This window comes from Cibotium barometz, chromosome 64, assembly GCF_041138505.1.
Source record: "Cibotium barometz isolate CiBa-2024 chromosome 64, ASM4113850v1, whole genome shotgun sequence".
Classification (NCBI taxonomy): Eukaryota; Viridiplantae; Streptophyta; class Polypodiopsida; order Cyatheales; family Cibotiaceae; genus Cibotium; species Cibotium barometz.
Window position 1 is genome coordinate 25290173 of NC_141109.1, and position 15220 is coordinate 25305392.

A 15220-nucleotide genomic window follows, 5' to 3' on the forward strand; every position below is an offset into this window, starting at 1 on the left:
CACACTACGTTACGTGAGGTCCACAGTGGATTATGCCCTTTTCTATAAGGTTGGTATATAGTTAAAAGCGTATGGATACACTGATGCAAATTGGGTTGGTAGCATCTTGGATAGAAGATCTACTAGCAAGTCTATGTTTTCCTTTAGGAGTTGTGCTATTACATGGAGCAGCAAGAAATACATGACAATTGCCTTATCGAGTACAGAGGCCAAGTATAAAGGTGCTGTGAGACAATGGTAATATGTGAGGTAGCTTGGTTGCGTAAGCTACTCGGAGATTTGGGACTGAAAGTGAAAAGACATGTTGTCATCTATTGCGACAATCTTAGTAGCATACAATTGGCCAAGAACCCAATGTTTCATGCGCGAACCAAACACAGAGGTCCATTATCACTTCGTCGGAGAGGAGGTCTTGGCAAGAGATACTGATCTCGTGTATGTCAGCATAAAGAAGCAGATAGCTAACATTTTCACTAAGGCCTTAGGAGCAAAGAAGCTTCACAGACTCCTTACTATGCTTGGAGTCTTGGAGATGAAGTTGAGCTTGAGGAGAAGTGTACTGACACTCATGATGTGCTTGGGTGACCATTCCACCTTTACACCACTGGCGCACTGACATGACATATCTTTTCCAGTGATTCTATAGTTGGACTACACCTACCGAGTCCAACTACATCATGGCATGGTTATCTTGCTAGCTCACCTACCTTTACACCACTGGCGCGCTGACATGACATATCTTTTCCAGTGATTCTATAGTTGGACTACACCTACCTAGTCCAACCGCATCATGGCATGGTTATCTTGCTAGCTCACCTACTTAGCGTGTTCACATTATGGACCGCTTTTACGTAGTACTCTAGTACTTTTTTTGTTTTTCATTTATCTTTTGTAGACCTCTTTTGAGAGCAACAAGAAAGAAAATTTTAGCCTTTTATCTCCGTATGTCTTATCCATTGTTAGAGAGTGTGTGCGCTTGCAAGAGCTCAAGTTCTCTCTCCTCCCCCAATCTTTTCACTTTAACCATGGCTACTAGTGATGTAGGCTTTAATATAGACAAGCTAGCTAAATCCAATCTTCTTGTATAAAAGGGTAGAACATTGATATTTCAAGCAAAATAGAATTTCTGTGGTGAAACATACTAGGGGCACGCTGAAGTGTAAGGTGTTTGATGCTGCGGAGAGAGAGAGAGAGAGAGAGAGAGATTTGTTGTTCAAGTGTGGCTTCTATAACTGAATATATAGAGTATTCCTTCTCAAGCAAATTTTACAACTACTAAAAGACACGATGAAGCATTGCAACAATCATCAAACAGAAAACTCAATTGTAAACATTCATGTGCACAGGCACAGGCACAGGCACAGGCACAGGCACAGGCACAGGCACAAAATTCATGTTTGACATAATGGCATTAATAAAAACGAAAATTTATGGTTTCTGTAGAAAGGATGCCATGTGAATAATCTGTCAAATAATAAGCTGACAATATCACTCACAAGAGGTATTCATTTATGCATTGTGATGCTAGCAACTATCGATGCATGTGAAAAGGTGCAATTCAACAATAGTAACAACTGGATTGGAAGGACCCCTTTGGATAAAGCAACCACATTGTGATGCTAGCAACCACCAGCTGAAGTACTGGTGCTAAACGTATAAGATGTTCAGGATTAAGACAATTTCAACCTGTACTGAATGCAACATAGCCACAAGCATAAGGTGGATCATGCACGTTTGAACATATACCATGTGAATGTACTACTTTCAACTTACTAAATCTTGCTAACTTTCCAAGGAAGCTCAAGCCAAAGCTCTCTCTCTTGCTTGAGATACAAGAAAGTTAATTACACACTGCTATCATACTGTAGAGGAGCATAGAGACCACCATAAATGGGCCTCGAGAAAAAGGAGTCCAGTATTCCTGCAGGAAGAAAAAACAAAGCTCTTTGATGCCATGAAATGGCCATCTCTTGGAAGCTTTGTGCAAGCATCCCACAGTACTTTTGAACTCCCAATGACAATGGCTTAAACCGGTGTTGAGGCTAATTGATTAAGAAAAGGAAATGAATTTACGACTATGTTTCTCTCAGGGTTGGAGAGATCAGCACTCCCGGAATGCTCCACAAACTCAGCTGGTGACATGTGCTTGCCGTGACAACTGCATACGAGTCGGACCTGTCGCCCGCTGGCTATGTACATCACTCCACTAATTGTCTTGCCGTTGGGTCCTGTGCCAGTTGTAGTCACCCATGGTAGATTGGGAAAGGATCCACTCTTCTGCTTGTCAATCACTCCTGATTGTGTGCAGGATACCTCTGGACCCAAGTGTTCGCTTGCTAGCGGACTCTCAGAGCTTCCTTCCTCCTGTTTAACTTCTTCCACCTGCTTGATTTCTAGTTTACACATTCTCAAGGCACTTGACTCCACTCGCATATCCCGTCTCAAATCAAGGGCTTTTGAACCAAGAATGGACCTTTCTGTCTCAGGACATGTGATAGATTGATCCATAACAGCCGTGTTATGGGGCTGTAATCTGCAAGTAATAGGCCTGCTCTGCTGCCTTTCAATATGTAAGTTCCCATTATTGACTAACTTCTCTTTCTGTCCGCTGTCGGTTGACTTCTCTGATGCCGTCCTTGCAGGGCCCAACTGTGGTGGTGCTGAAATCGAAACTTGAGGTTTGAGTTGCCTAACAGAGGGTTGAGGCTCTGATACCACTTGGTTTGTGCTAGATGCTGTTCTCCATATTGGGGAGAACGCTGACTTCTCACTGCCATCTCTCCATTTCCCTGGAATTGAAAAAACATCATAAATAAACCACAAATACAAGACATTAACTCTTTCAACAACCTTGATGGGTGCCTCACCATCATGCATGAGGCATGGTCAAAGACCCTTTTGAGATAACTCCATGAAAGAGGGGCTGGGGGGGACTTGCAAACTGAAAATCTTCAGCATAAAAGAGAATAGCAAAGGAATATGAACTGACCTTCAGAGCAAACCCCCACACAATCTTTGCTTGCGGAGCTGCTCAAGACCAAGGCCCCTGATGACCGAGAAATTATCCCAGCAGGATTTGCAGAATACCAAGAATGTGTTCCATCTGGAGTGGGCATAGAATATAAAGACGAGCCCAAACTGCCAGGAAGGGGGAACGAACCAGCGGGTTGAGAGGATGAGGGGCTGGGGTGGTTAGAGATACCATTTTCAGCTATGGCTGCAGTAGGGTGTTGCATCAAGCATGGGTAAGAGAAATTCACTTGCATGGGCATAGTGGCAGGTGCAGCACCTGGCACAGGGTATGGATATGGGATTGGCAAGACAGGAAAAGGGGGTGTCATGGAACTGCTTGTCATTGCCTTTGAAGGGAGTACAGAGGGCGCAGTTGCCACACCAACATAGCCATGGTTGCTCTCCGTTGCACTCTGGCTTGATGGTTCAAGCTCTGAAGAGTCATTTTGCCCACTAACATTTTCTTCTTTGGTTTCCCCACTCTCAGTTTCAGTGTAGCTGCTGGGGAAGGATTTCAACCCTTCACCTTCATTTACATCCTTTGCCGCCTGGAAATTGACATTCATATTGACATCTGTAGCAGGAGCTGATACACCACCAGAAGCCATCATCTTCTGCATGCTGCCATGGCTAGTATGATCATACACATTAGACGGTGTGATCAAATTACCCCCTTTCATAAGCATGCTGTCATGACTGCTACGTTTGAACTCACCAAACATCATCTTCTGCACGTTACCATGGCTGCTGAGATTATGCTCACTAGAGGGCATGCTTAATTTCCCCCCCTTCATATGCATGCTGCCATGGCTGGCATGCTCAAGCTCAATAGTAGACTGAGCCAACTTGTTGACATTACCGTCATTCATGTGCAAGTGATGGGTTTCCGGCATGGCCTCTTCGGTGTGTGCACCCTTTTTGATGCTTCTGCTTTTCCTCATCTTCTTATTATCTCCATGCTTTGCAGAGTTATTTTCATCAAGAGGTTTGGGATGTGCTTCTGGCATGCCGTCGCCTTCAATAGAAGGGAATCCCATGAGCGAAAATTTCTCATTGGATGAGACACAGTGCTTGCTGCCAAGGTGTTGGAGGCCACTGTTTTGCCTGGCCTTTTTCTGCTGTTTCTCTTCTATAAGGGATTTTCTCCTCTTACGAGCTTCTTGCCTTCTTTGAGCCTGCATCTCCTTCTTCCTTTGCAATTCTAGGGCTTCCTGCTGGTGGTGCACTGACGTAGATGTCGGCGATTCCGGGCTCCTCTCCAAAAGAGACTCTATACTTGACACCTGGCGAGAAAGGGACTGGGGAGGGACCCCATTGCTGCAAGATCGCCTAATGGGCTGGCTTACCACTTCGCTCATGTCCTTTGAAGGCATCATAACCTGCATAGACGTTGATCTACGGTTCCACATAGGTGAAGCTCCATCGTGGAAGGGTTTTGGGCCGTCTGATTGCCGCAAATTTTGGCCAAATACAGCACCGTTTTTCTGCAGGGTTTGCCAGACCTGGTCGCGTGAGGGGAGGGGAAGCGAAAACGCAGAATCTCTGATGGAAAGCAAGGTTTTTTCGGCCATAGCCACATCGCCCGGTCCTCTGAGAGCCGGAGCCGCCTCTGCTGCCGAAGCGAAATTCCCACTCCGTTGCTTATCTGGGTGAGGGTAAACAGGCAGAGGTCTTACCATGTCGTGTTGTTTGGGCTTGGAAGTCGAAGCTCCGAGGGAGAGGCTCAAGCTAAGCTCAAGGCAGTGGTCTGTATCAGCCACAGCCGCAGGATTTCTCTCCATGAAAGAGCTCGATCTGCACAGGCTTGAGCTTGTGTTGTCGAAGAAGTTCCGACATTCTGCCATGGCGGCGGGACGGGGAAGGGGAGGGAAGAAGAAGTGCTGTGTGGGAGGGGGGGGGGGAGGGCGTGCAGGGGCTGTCAAGCATGGCGGGCGGCCTGCCTCATAGTGGATGACCAATACGACGGCAGCAAAAGCAAAAATTGTATGCTGGACAGACAGAAAGCAGTGAAAACAGAAAAGCAAAGACGGAGGACACACGTGCGAACCCTAGCATGTGCGGTGGGCCTCGACTTACACACCCACGTGTCGGCTAATCGTAAGCCTACGTGCCAAGTGGCAAAGCGTCGGCATGCCACCACATCTCCCCGAGTAAAATCTTGAATTTATTCTCATTTTTTGGAAAAAGGAAATTCACATGTAAAAGTCAAAGAATGACGTGGAACGTAGGGCCCACAACTTGCAACTTGGCAGGCCCCAGTGCCGCCTTTTTACCGTCACTTGCATATTTTTAAATAATTATTGTTTATTTTTTGAATAACTTTGCATCAATTTTATTAGGAGCGAGTAAACTACTTACTTTAGTATATATTAATTCAACGAATTTCGTTGGGGTTTTCTTAAAGACAAGGGAAAAAAAAATAAGAAATGGAGATTCGAATAAACTTTATTCAAATATAAATTTAAAAGTATACACAAATAAGTTTTAATGTATTAAGTTGGGTCAAATTGAAATGATGTGGTTTGCGTAAAGATAAGAAAAGAATTAGAAACAGAAATTCGAATAAATAAAATATACACAAGTTGCCGCACGAGAAATTTTACAAATGAAACAAAATAATTTCGGCCCACCACAAAAAAAAAAAGCAACCAATAAGAAAACGCATCTCATCCTGATAGCAGAAAAATGCGCTCATGTTGTGCTCGGGTGACGTGTACGGCGCCCCAATCGAGGGGGTCCACAATCCTTTTGAAAAACAGAACAACGAACCCCCGCGCGCCACGTTGCAGGCTTGCAAGCAACTGGTCTGAGCCGTGTCCACGTGTCGGAAGTTGCTGCCAGCTAGAAAAGCTTGTCTTTACGTAGGTAGAACGCGCCACCTGTCGCATTCTCGCACAATCACCGTCCAGATATTCGGCTCGGACCGCATGGTTGGAAAAAGAAAACAAAAAGCGACATAAAAAACATTTTTAACCTTGAAAAGCTGAGCTGTGTCCCTTTTCTTAATCGCATTTCATTTTGATCTCGCGTCCTCCGTACTTTTATACTATAATAATATAATAACTAGAAAACGTATTCCATATGCCTTATCCTGCCACGTGGATTGCTCCCGTGATTCAGTTTTTCACCTTAGCCTTTAGGCTTTCACTTTTTGCCCCCACACACTATTTCTTTTTTGAACGAAGCTGGAAATTATATTAAAGATAAAAGAAAAAGTCATTTAGGCTTTCACTTTTTGCCCCCACACACTATTTCTTTTTTGAACGAAGCTGGAAATTATATTAAAGATAAAAGAAAAAGTCATGAGCTAAAAAGCTTTTTACATATTCAGATGCTTAACTTTCTTTATTTCTTTATTTGGCCCAGCCATTCAAATAAGTGAAATGTAAAAAATATTTTGGTGCCATACTACGCTTTTCCGCCTTTTTTCCTATTTTAAACATTAATTATCCAATTAACACACTTACCTGTTCCAGAACAAAAATGATGTTTCATGGGCCAAGCATAATCTTAAGGGCTTGTTCAAATACCACCATTTGTATTCTGATGTGCTGTTTTCAATAGCCAAAAAAAATGATCTCTTTTTTAATTACACTTCCCAAAGCCAACCTCAAACTACCTTGGGAACAACTCCACACTCGGGTCTTGAAACCCCAAAAAATGTTTTAACAAGAGGCTCTAGCAAGTCATTTGTCAAGGATATATGTATTTGCATGTCCAAATAACTTTGCCCAAGGCCCATGGTCCTCCATACCCATTCGTATGGCTTATGCATGGGATATGGTGGTAGAGGCTGTCGCACATGAAGCTTAAATTTGGAGAAGTTGAGGACTCTGGAGTGCTTGAGTGAGATTCAAACTTATGTACCAAAAGTACCCTCTCTCTCTCTCTCTCTCTCTCTCTCTCTCTCTCTCTCTCTCTCTCTCTCTAAGATAATTATGCTAGGGTAAAGGGGCTGATACAAGGATAATGTAAGGACACCCTAAATCATATCCAAAAAATTATTTGATCTAGGGGAAAGAGCTTTTGAACACAATTGTAGATTTTAAACACGTGGCTACATACGTGGACAAAACAAGCCCATATGAGAGAGGGAAAGAAGAGGGCATAAGGAGGGAGGCACGCGGGGGGGGGGGGGGGGGGGGGAGTCAAGCACTCATGGACCTTCAAAAACTTCAAAATTTAGCCAATGTTTTCAAATCTATGATAGCATGCCTCTTCTTGGAAGAGGAAGAAAGAAAGCAACTTAGAGAAACGCATGTGTTCCAGAAACAAAAAAGAAGCAAAAGAAATGCATGACGTTAATCAACATTGGGGTTGTTGAAGGAGATCAAAATTAGGGGGACAAATTTTCCTCGACCAATGTAATTGAGGAAACTTTCTAAGCTTTTTCAAATGTGAAGCATCAAGATACAACACTATAGGATTGACAAGTCTATAATTAACGTATCCGTAATTTGTTCCTAAAATATAAAGAAAAGTTATTTTAAAAATTAGATGTGAAAATTTCATCAACACACTAGGTCCTTAAATTAATGAAGACACCTTTTGAACGAATGATGGGACATTGGGAGGGAATAATTTGCATTTTGTTGTGAACAAGTGCATGCATTCCAGCTAGAAAAGAGACAATGCAATCTTCTTGGGATCTCTATGCCAAACCATTGTTTGGAAAGTCAAAGCATTGGCTACTTAAAAAGTTGTCATATTGGCTAGAAAAAACTTAGTAGTTACCAATATGATTACAAGAGGAGGCCCCATGTATATCGATGTCAAGTGAAAGAAGCTTGTTATGGTTGTTTTTTTTAAAATTTGGCATTTCTCCAAATAAGCATGTATGCACGTACACACACAAGCATGTATGCACATTTACATGTACATGTGCATGTACAACACACACACACACACACACACACACGTACACACACACACACACACACACACACACACATGGGAGGGAGAGATGTTTTGCAAGTGCTAGAATATAGAATTCAATTTACTTTTAGAGCTATGATGCTCTAGGTGCTCAATTATTAAAGGTTGATTTCCTTAGTAATGCTTACTTTGAAGAAGATAATATAGGTGATGACTAGATTTAAGAAAAAAGACTTTTGATGTTGTTATTGTACAAGTGTAGAATCTATGCCTATTCTACGGGGCCAAGAACAATGTTTATGGGTTCACAACTCATTGTCTAGGGGTTCACAACTCCATGTGCTCTTCTCTCCATGAGAGTGCTTTAAATATGACAAGTATATGTCTTAATGATAGAAAATAGGGGTGGCCCATGTGTCTCAAGGTAGAGGAAAGCCTTGAAATTATGTAATTTTCTCCATCAACAAAATGAATTAAGCTCAAATACCCTATTCCATCACCAAGATGAAGTATAATAACATAGTAAAACATCAATATTTAGTATTATGAATATTGAATAGAGATAGAAAAAATGAGAAAACATTTTTTTGGTTAATTAATGTGGTAGGGCAAGTACTTTCTTATATTTTTCAAAAAATATGTGGTAACAAATTTAATATAGGGAGGTGAGTGAGTAAAAACACATGCCTCAGACTTTGTAACATTTGAGATTATTCTTGCATAGAGTAAATTTGTGAGGACAAGTTTACAAATGTCCCACAGAAGTGAGGAAATTTAAGAACTCTTTATGATATAACCATGGGGGTACTACCTCCACACTTTGCAACATATGAGATTATTCTTGCATAGAGTAAAGTTGTGAGGACAGGTTTACAAATGCCCTATACAAGTGAGGAATTTTAAGAATTGTTTAGGCTATGTCACCATGGGGATAGCAAGTCAAGTAACCTGTAGCACGGGGAAGCTCTTTAAGAACGTACAACATGAGGCAACTCTTTAACAACCTACAGCATGGGGAAGCTCTTTAATAGTAACTCATATCTTGAATACGCAATTTTGATTGCTAAAGCGCCATGGACGTAGCATGTTGGGCAACTTAAATCACAAGAAACAACTTGTAGCAACTCACATCTTGATTAGGAAAGCCTACCACTAAAATAACTATTCTTTAAACTTATAAATTCTACATTTTAAACTTATAGCATGAGTTGATTACTTTCAATCTAGTTTGGTGTCTATGGACTTGGAACTCTCCTTTAGTACTCCTCATTATGAGATGTTAATGAGAAAACAAGGAGTGGGACAATATTTGAACACATGGCTCATAGTAGTGAGAGACATTGTGGGTGTACTCAAAGCTTGAACACTATAGCATGTTAAGTAGCCCACATCTTGGGCAACTTCTTGAAAGAGCAACTAGCATTCACATCTTGGTTGAGAAATTCAAATCATTGAAAGTTATTCTTAATTGAGCTTATGAGTTCTAAAATACTTGTTTGTAGACATGTCGTATCAATGGAAGTTATTCATATTTTAATGATTAAATAATAATTATTAATGAAAACATAAGTTATGGAAAACACGTGCAAAAAGTTATAAAAAAGTTGACATGCCATATATTTTAATGATTAAATAATTATTATCATTGAAAACGTACGTTATGGAATAATAATTTAAACACGTGCAAAAGTTTGCATGACTAAGTAAGAATAGTGTGTTTTTGAATACGAACAATGGAAAACAAAATTCACACGTTCCAAAAGTTTGGTGTTGTTTTTTGTTTCCACCACAACTAAGTAAAAGTTCCCATGACTAAGTAAGAATAGTGTCTTTTGAATACGAACATGGAAAACAAAATTCACATGTTCCAAAAGTTTAGTGCTGTTCAACATGATATGATGCTTCTTTTTGAGTAGCTATAGCACGTGTTCCTTTCATTTTATAGGTGTTTTAATTCTCATTGATGATTTCCTTATAAAATAGAAAATATAAAATTTGTGCCTGTAGAACTTTATCTTATTGCATCACTTAGACTAGTGTGTTTGACAAAATGCATTTAAAACTCATAAGCTGCCTTAATCTTTATTTTGTCACAATAGAGTGTGTAAGGACTTGTTGATATTTATGTTGTAAAGAAACATCAAACCAAAGAATTTTGTTAAACTTCATGGCATGCATAAGCTCGCATGCTTCTCATATCACTATACAAGAGAAAAGGCTCCCAAAAGGTGGTCATAAAGGGTAGCCATATTGTAGGATGCCATTTGTATTGGTTTGAAGGGTGGCAATACATGATTGTGGATGGCCAAAAGGGTGACCACATTTTTTTAAAACATAATTAGAATAAAACAAAACACATATGATAGACCATCCTTTTTTTAAAACAAAATCAAGAAACCATGAAGAGCCATCCTTTTTTTAAATAAATTAAGTAGAAAGTGTGGTACACAATCAAGCATACACGTCATCTATTTTCTAGAAACGATTAATAGATTATTCAACTCTTTATTAACATTCTCTTATATATGTAACACCTCTCTTACTCTTTGGTTACTAGGAAAAATCAATTCCTAAATATTAATAATTAATTATAGATTTTATAACCCATTGAAAACTATTTCAATTTTATAAGTCATAGTAAATAAAACATTATTTCCACTAAAATTTTATATTAGTAGAAAAACATAAGATACATTTATGATTAATATCATTCACCTTAATTTCATAATTAACATAGTTTCTTTAAATACTTTCTAAATTGCTATAGATTTTAGAAATTAATTTAAAATTAATAATCGTCATCCAATAATTTTTAATAATCATTCATGAACTCCTAATTATTGGATGACTATTATTAATTTTAAAGTAATAATAGTCATCCAATAATTTTTAATAATCATTCATGAACTCCTAATTGTGACCAATTCCTTTCACAACACTGTCCTTGTGACTCTCGGTCCATGAGCACTCATAACTTGCTTCATTCACGAACATCATCAAACTTTAGTCTCAATAGTCATAGACATGAGGTTTAACATTCCTGGATGTGAGCATTCATTTAGTGACATTAGCCACCTCCATCAATCACGGTCGTGAATATTGACACCATTCTTGGAGTTAAGCAATTATGCTTTTGCCTCAACAATTTCTTGTTTGCCTAAATATTCAGAGGGGTGAGCATGAAACTTATTCATGTCCCTAAACCTTCACTACCTCTATAAAATTCAATTTCATGACTCTGGGCTTTGGCATGTGGTGTCATTCATGAACCTACCACTTCATACTCATGCATGAATTGATATGCATGTACTGACCTATATCCACGTATGAATCTAGACACATACGCTTTAATTGGTATGCCACGTATCAATTACAAGACTTTCTCATCATAATTACTAATACGTTAATACATATTTAATACGGCTTGCCATTGAAATGTATGCATATGGCCACTAAAATGTATGGATATAGATTAGAATGTTATGTCATCATCCCACATAATTAACATGTAGAAATATTAGATGCAATTCAATGAAAAATGGGTTAATACAAAGAAATTCAAAAATATGTTAAATACCATATGCTTGTTATCACTGTAAAATACATGAATATGTCATTTTCATTATAAAAACATCATTTTCATATGTAACTATAGTTCCCATTCCAAGGAGGATACATACTCTTACACTAAGTTGTGCTCATGAATTGGTAAGGATGCATTAATTTTGGACATGTACCAACGCCCAAAACGCACGAATTTTGAACATGTACGCATCCCAATATGTATTAATGTAAAACACGCATGCATTCTCAACACATATCGATTAGACTCATGTACCAACTCCAACCATATAACAATCTAAAATATGTATGCACATCAAGCCACATGCTTATTTAAAGTCATACCTTTCACCTTAGTGATTCATGTATATCATGGCTCAACAAGAATCAGCCTATAATGGCCACTTCCAGCTGTGAAGCTAAGTACAGGGCACCTTTTACAGCTACAGTTGAGTGTGTGTGGCTCAGACGTCTTATGGCTGATTTGGGTGTTGAACAGTTTTCTAAGACTACGATTTTCACTAACAGCCAGAGCGCATTAGCAGTTGTGAAGCTAAGTACAGGGCACCTTTTACAGCTACAGTTGAGTGTGTGTAGCTCAGACGTCTTATGGGCTGATTTGGGTGTTGAACAGTTTTCTAGCACTACGATTTTCACTAACAGCCAGAGCGCATTAGCAGTTGCGAGGAACCCAGTGTTTCATGCTTACACTAAGAACATTGAGGTGCATTACCACTTTGTTAGGGAAAGACTCTTTGCAGCAGAGATCAGCTTGGTCTATGTGCCTACACATGACCACATGGCAGATTTATTCATGAAGGCTCTTTATTATGTGAAAAGTTCGAAGCTTTTCATAAATCTTTGGGCTTACTACCTCTTCAGGATTGATCGGCCATACCCTATACATGTTCACATCATCACTCCAGGGGAAATTTGTAGCATTATATGCTAGTGATGTGTGTGAACACACTTAGGACCGTCGGGACACTTTTTCCCTCATTAGGACTTTTTTTCCCCCATGCATATGTACATCCTCTTATCTACTCATTTTGGGGTGTGTACTTATCTTTTGTATCTGGCACACATTTGTTCATTCTATTCTAGTGAGTTTGTGTGCTCTCAAGCTTCTCTATCTTGTGTGTGCGCATTGTTGCAACCCTAACCCTAATTCCAACAAATTGACATGCTAAATTTGGTGATGTTTATTGGATTGAACACTCCAAAAGTAAAACATCTAGAAGAGATGTATTGGGATGATTATTTTAAAGCTTAGAAATCCTTGAGGAGTAGGAGATTGAGATCCATGCAAACAACTTGAACTATAGTCACTCTCATTTTTTTAAACTTGTGCCCTTATTTTCTTCTCTTCATGAGTGCATTTGAGTAGATGTAGCTCTCTTGTATTTAAGCAAATGGATTGAATTCAGCTTTGTGATGCTCTGAGGTTTTTAATGACTCTCATGGACGATGTTTATGCTCATTTGAAAATTGTGAAATTTTGAGCTTTGTCATTCTTTTGTTGCTTTGTTTTCAGCATGCTTAAGAAAGAAGACATGAATCTTTTTCTCTTTCTTTACATAGTAAACTTTAGCATTGTTAAATTTCAATAAAAATGTCCACGGACATGAAGTTACAAATTTCAATAAAATGTCCACGGACATGAAGTTACAAATTTTATCCTTCGTATAAAAAGGGCAAGCTTTTGAACTGAACATCTTAAGAAAACCCATGCTGCCCTTCAAATCCCATCATTGTATCCCACCTGCGCTCGTCGAATTGTCTAGTCAAAATGACTGCCCAAATGTCTTTGCCACCTACAACACTCCTTTCCCTACATTAGCTCATGTAGGAAGCCCGCCTACATTGGGACCAGGCTACCATGGCATTGCGTAGTTGGGTTCAGCCTCCGTGGTGGTTAGCCCCTAGTGGGTTGGGGGCCCTGGCCATGTGGCCAGACAATAAAGCTAAGTGTACTAACAATAACATGCTTTCAGTGATTCAGATTGGGCTGGATGTTATGACACACGAGTGTCCACTAGTGGTATCCATAAATTTGGTATGCACATATTGATCAAAATACACGAATGTATCAATTGATCAATATATGGATGACATCAGTTTGCTATTATACAAGCCATAATAAGATTTTGTGCACTTTTACTAGATGAGTAAAACCTTCTAGTGGTCCTGTTTTTCACTCTTAACACAGTGAAAAATCAACATTAAAGGCTTTAATTGATATCTTGACAAAACAAGCTTTACCACGATGAGAGTTAATAATTCCAATCTGATGGCACACCTACCAACTAGTATTGTGGAGTAATTCCTATCCCCAAAAGTGACTTATGAGTTCTAATTTACTTGTTTGTGGGATACCATAAGTTGACATCATGTCCAAACTATGTTGGCCATCTATGGAGCTATAAAATGATGTCAATTAAAGTGCAAGTTAAGTTGGCTATCTATAGAGTTATAAATGTAAGGCTTTTTCAAAAAAATAAAGCTATTACTAAAAGTTAAGTCACCGGATGATTAAATACATGCCAAATTTTCCATGACCAAGTATGCCATTGAATATAAATATGAAAAATAAAATTCACATACTCTAAAAATTTAGCATTTTTCAATATGATATGATTCTTCTTTTTTAGAATTCATGCATATAGAACTTTACCTTATTGCATCACCTAGACTACTATGTTATATTAAAAACATTTCAAAAACCCATTGTCCTAATCTCTATTTTGTAGTAGTAAAGTTTGAGTGGACATATTGAGTTGTATATTAGAAAGAAAATCTAATCCTTCTTAAAAAAAAAACAAAATTGTAATCAGATACATACTTCATGTTATGTATAAACTCACATGCTTATCATATCTTACTACAAGAAAAAGTCCAAAAAGGGGGTCCATACATTGTAAAGAAACTTTAGTCTTATTTGTTGGCAATTAGATATATACATGCCTCTCATATCACTACCAGAAAAAGCTTCAAAAAAGGGAAGTTAATTTTTAGGGTGGCCATATTGTTGGCCACCCTTTTTATATTTTTAAGGGTGGCCACAACTATTTTTAATAGGGGCACATAATAGAATGCCCTTTTTTTGTAACAATTGGGCAACCATGAAGGAACTAACTTTGCAAATGAAGTTGAAAATTTGGCACACAATCACTTCCACACTTTATTTCTTTTCTTTTTGGCATGAAAGGAGGAGGGGGATCATAGAAGAGCAATTGCAACGGCAACCTATAACTCGATGGGTATGAAACTTAGATACATAACCCAAAACTCTAACTTGTAGAATAGTGACTTTATTTTTCAATGTTGTTTGTAGCTCTCCAAGGACATGCCCCTCATGGCCAAGCATCCATGGTGGTGGAGACAAGTACCTGCAAGCCACACTCTCACTCACACCAAAGAGATAAAGAAGTAAGAAGGCAAAAGCTCTCAATCTCACACAATGGAAGTGTCCGTTCTCATTATCTTTTATACAACTTGCTAGGTGCATGGGCACCTAGACTTGGGCGGTCATGGCCTTAGTTGAGAGACAGTGTATATGTGTGTCCTAGACTAACTAATGTATGTCCCATCTTTGGCACCATTGCCATGCAATGCCAATTTTCCTTATTTGTTACATTTATCGTTTTGATCCTAATGGAGTCTCCCATATTCAGACATTGAGTAGTGGGACATTACACAAGATACACATATTTGGTGTGTGCCTATGAGTTTTTTTTTTCGTGTTCTTTTATTCGATTTGAATAGAAAATCA

At 39.0% G+C, this 15220-nt stretch overlaps 1 protein-coding gene across 1 annotated transcript; it reads right to left on the bottom strand.

The window, feature by feature from the left end:
- Positions 1 to 1575: 1575 nt before the first annotated feature.
- Positions 1576 to 4982, bottom strand: LOC147603461 (uncharacterized). The gene is made up of 2 exons (XM_086796937.1): positions 2990 to 4982; positions 1576 to 2789 (listed from the first exon to the last, which is right to left on the bottom strand). The coding sequence occupies exons 1-2, from the start codon at positions 4854 to 4856 to the stop codon at positions 2026 to 2028; spliced, it is 2631 nt and encodes an 876-aa protein (XP_086653063.1). The 5' UTR covers positions 4857 to 4982; the 3' UTR covers positions 1576 to 2025.
- Positions 4983 to 15220: the final 10238 nt, after the last annotated feature.

Excerpts from the sequence above, each read along its gene's own strand:
- LOC147603461 (XM_086796937.1), bottom strand. The coding sequence starts at position 4,856 with ATGGCAGAATGTCGGAACTTCTTCGACAACACAAGCTCAAGCCTGTGC. Across the intron at positions 2,790-2,989 it reads TGTGGGGGTTTGCTCTGAAG|GGAAATGGAGAGATGGCAGT; the intron begins GTCAGTTCATAT and ends TTTCAATTCCAG.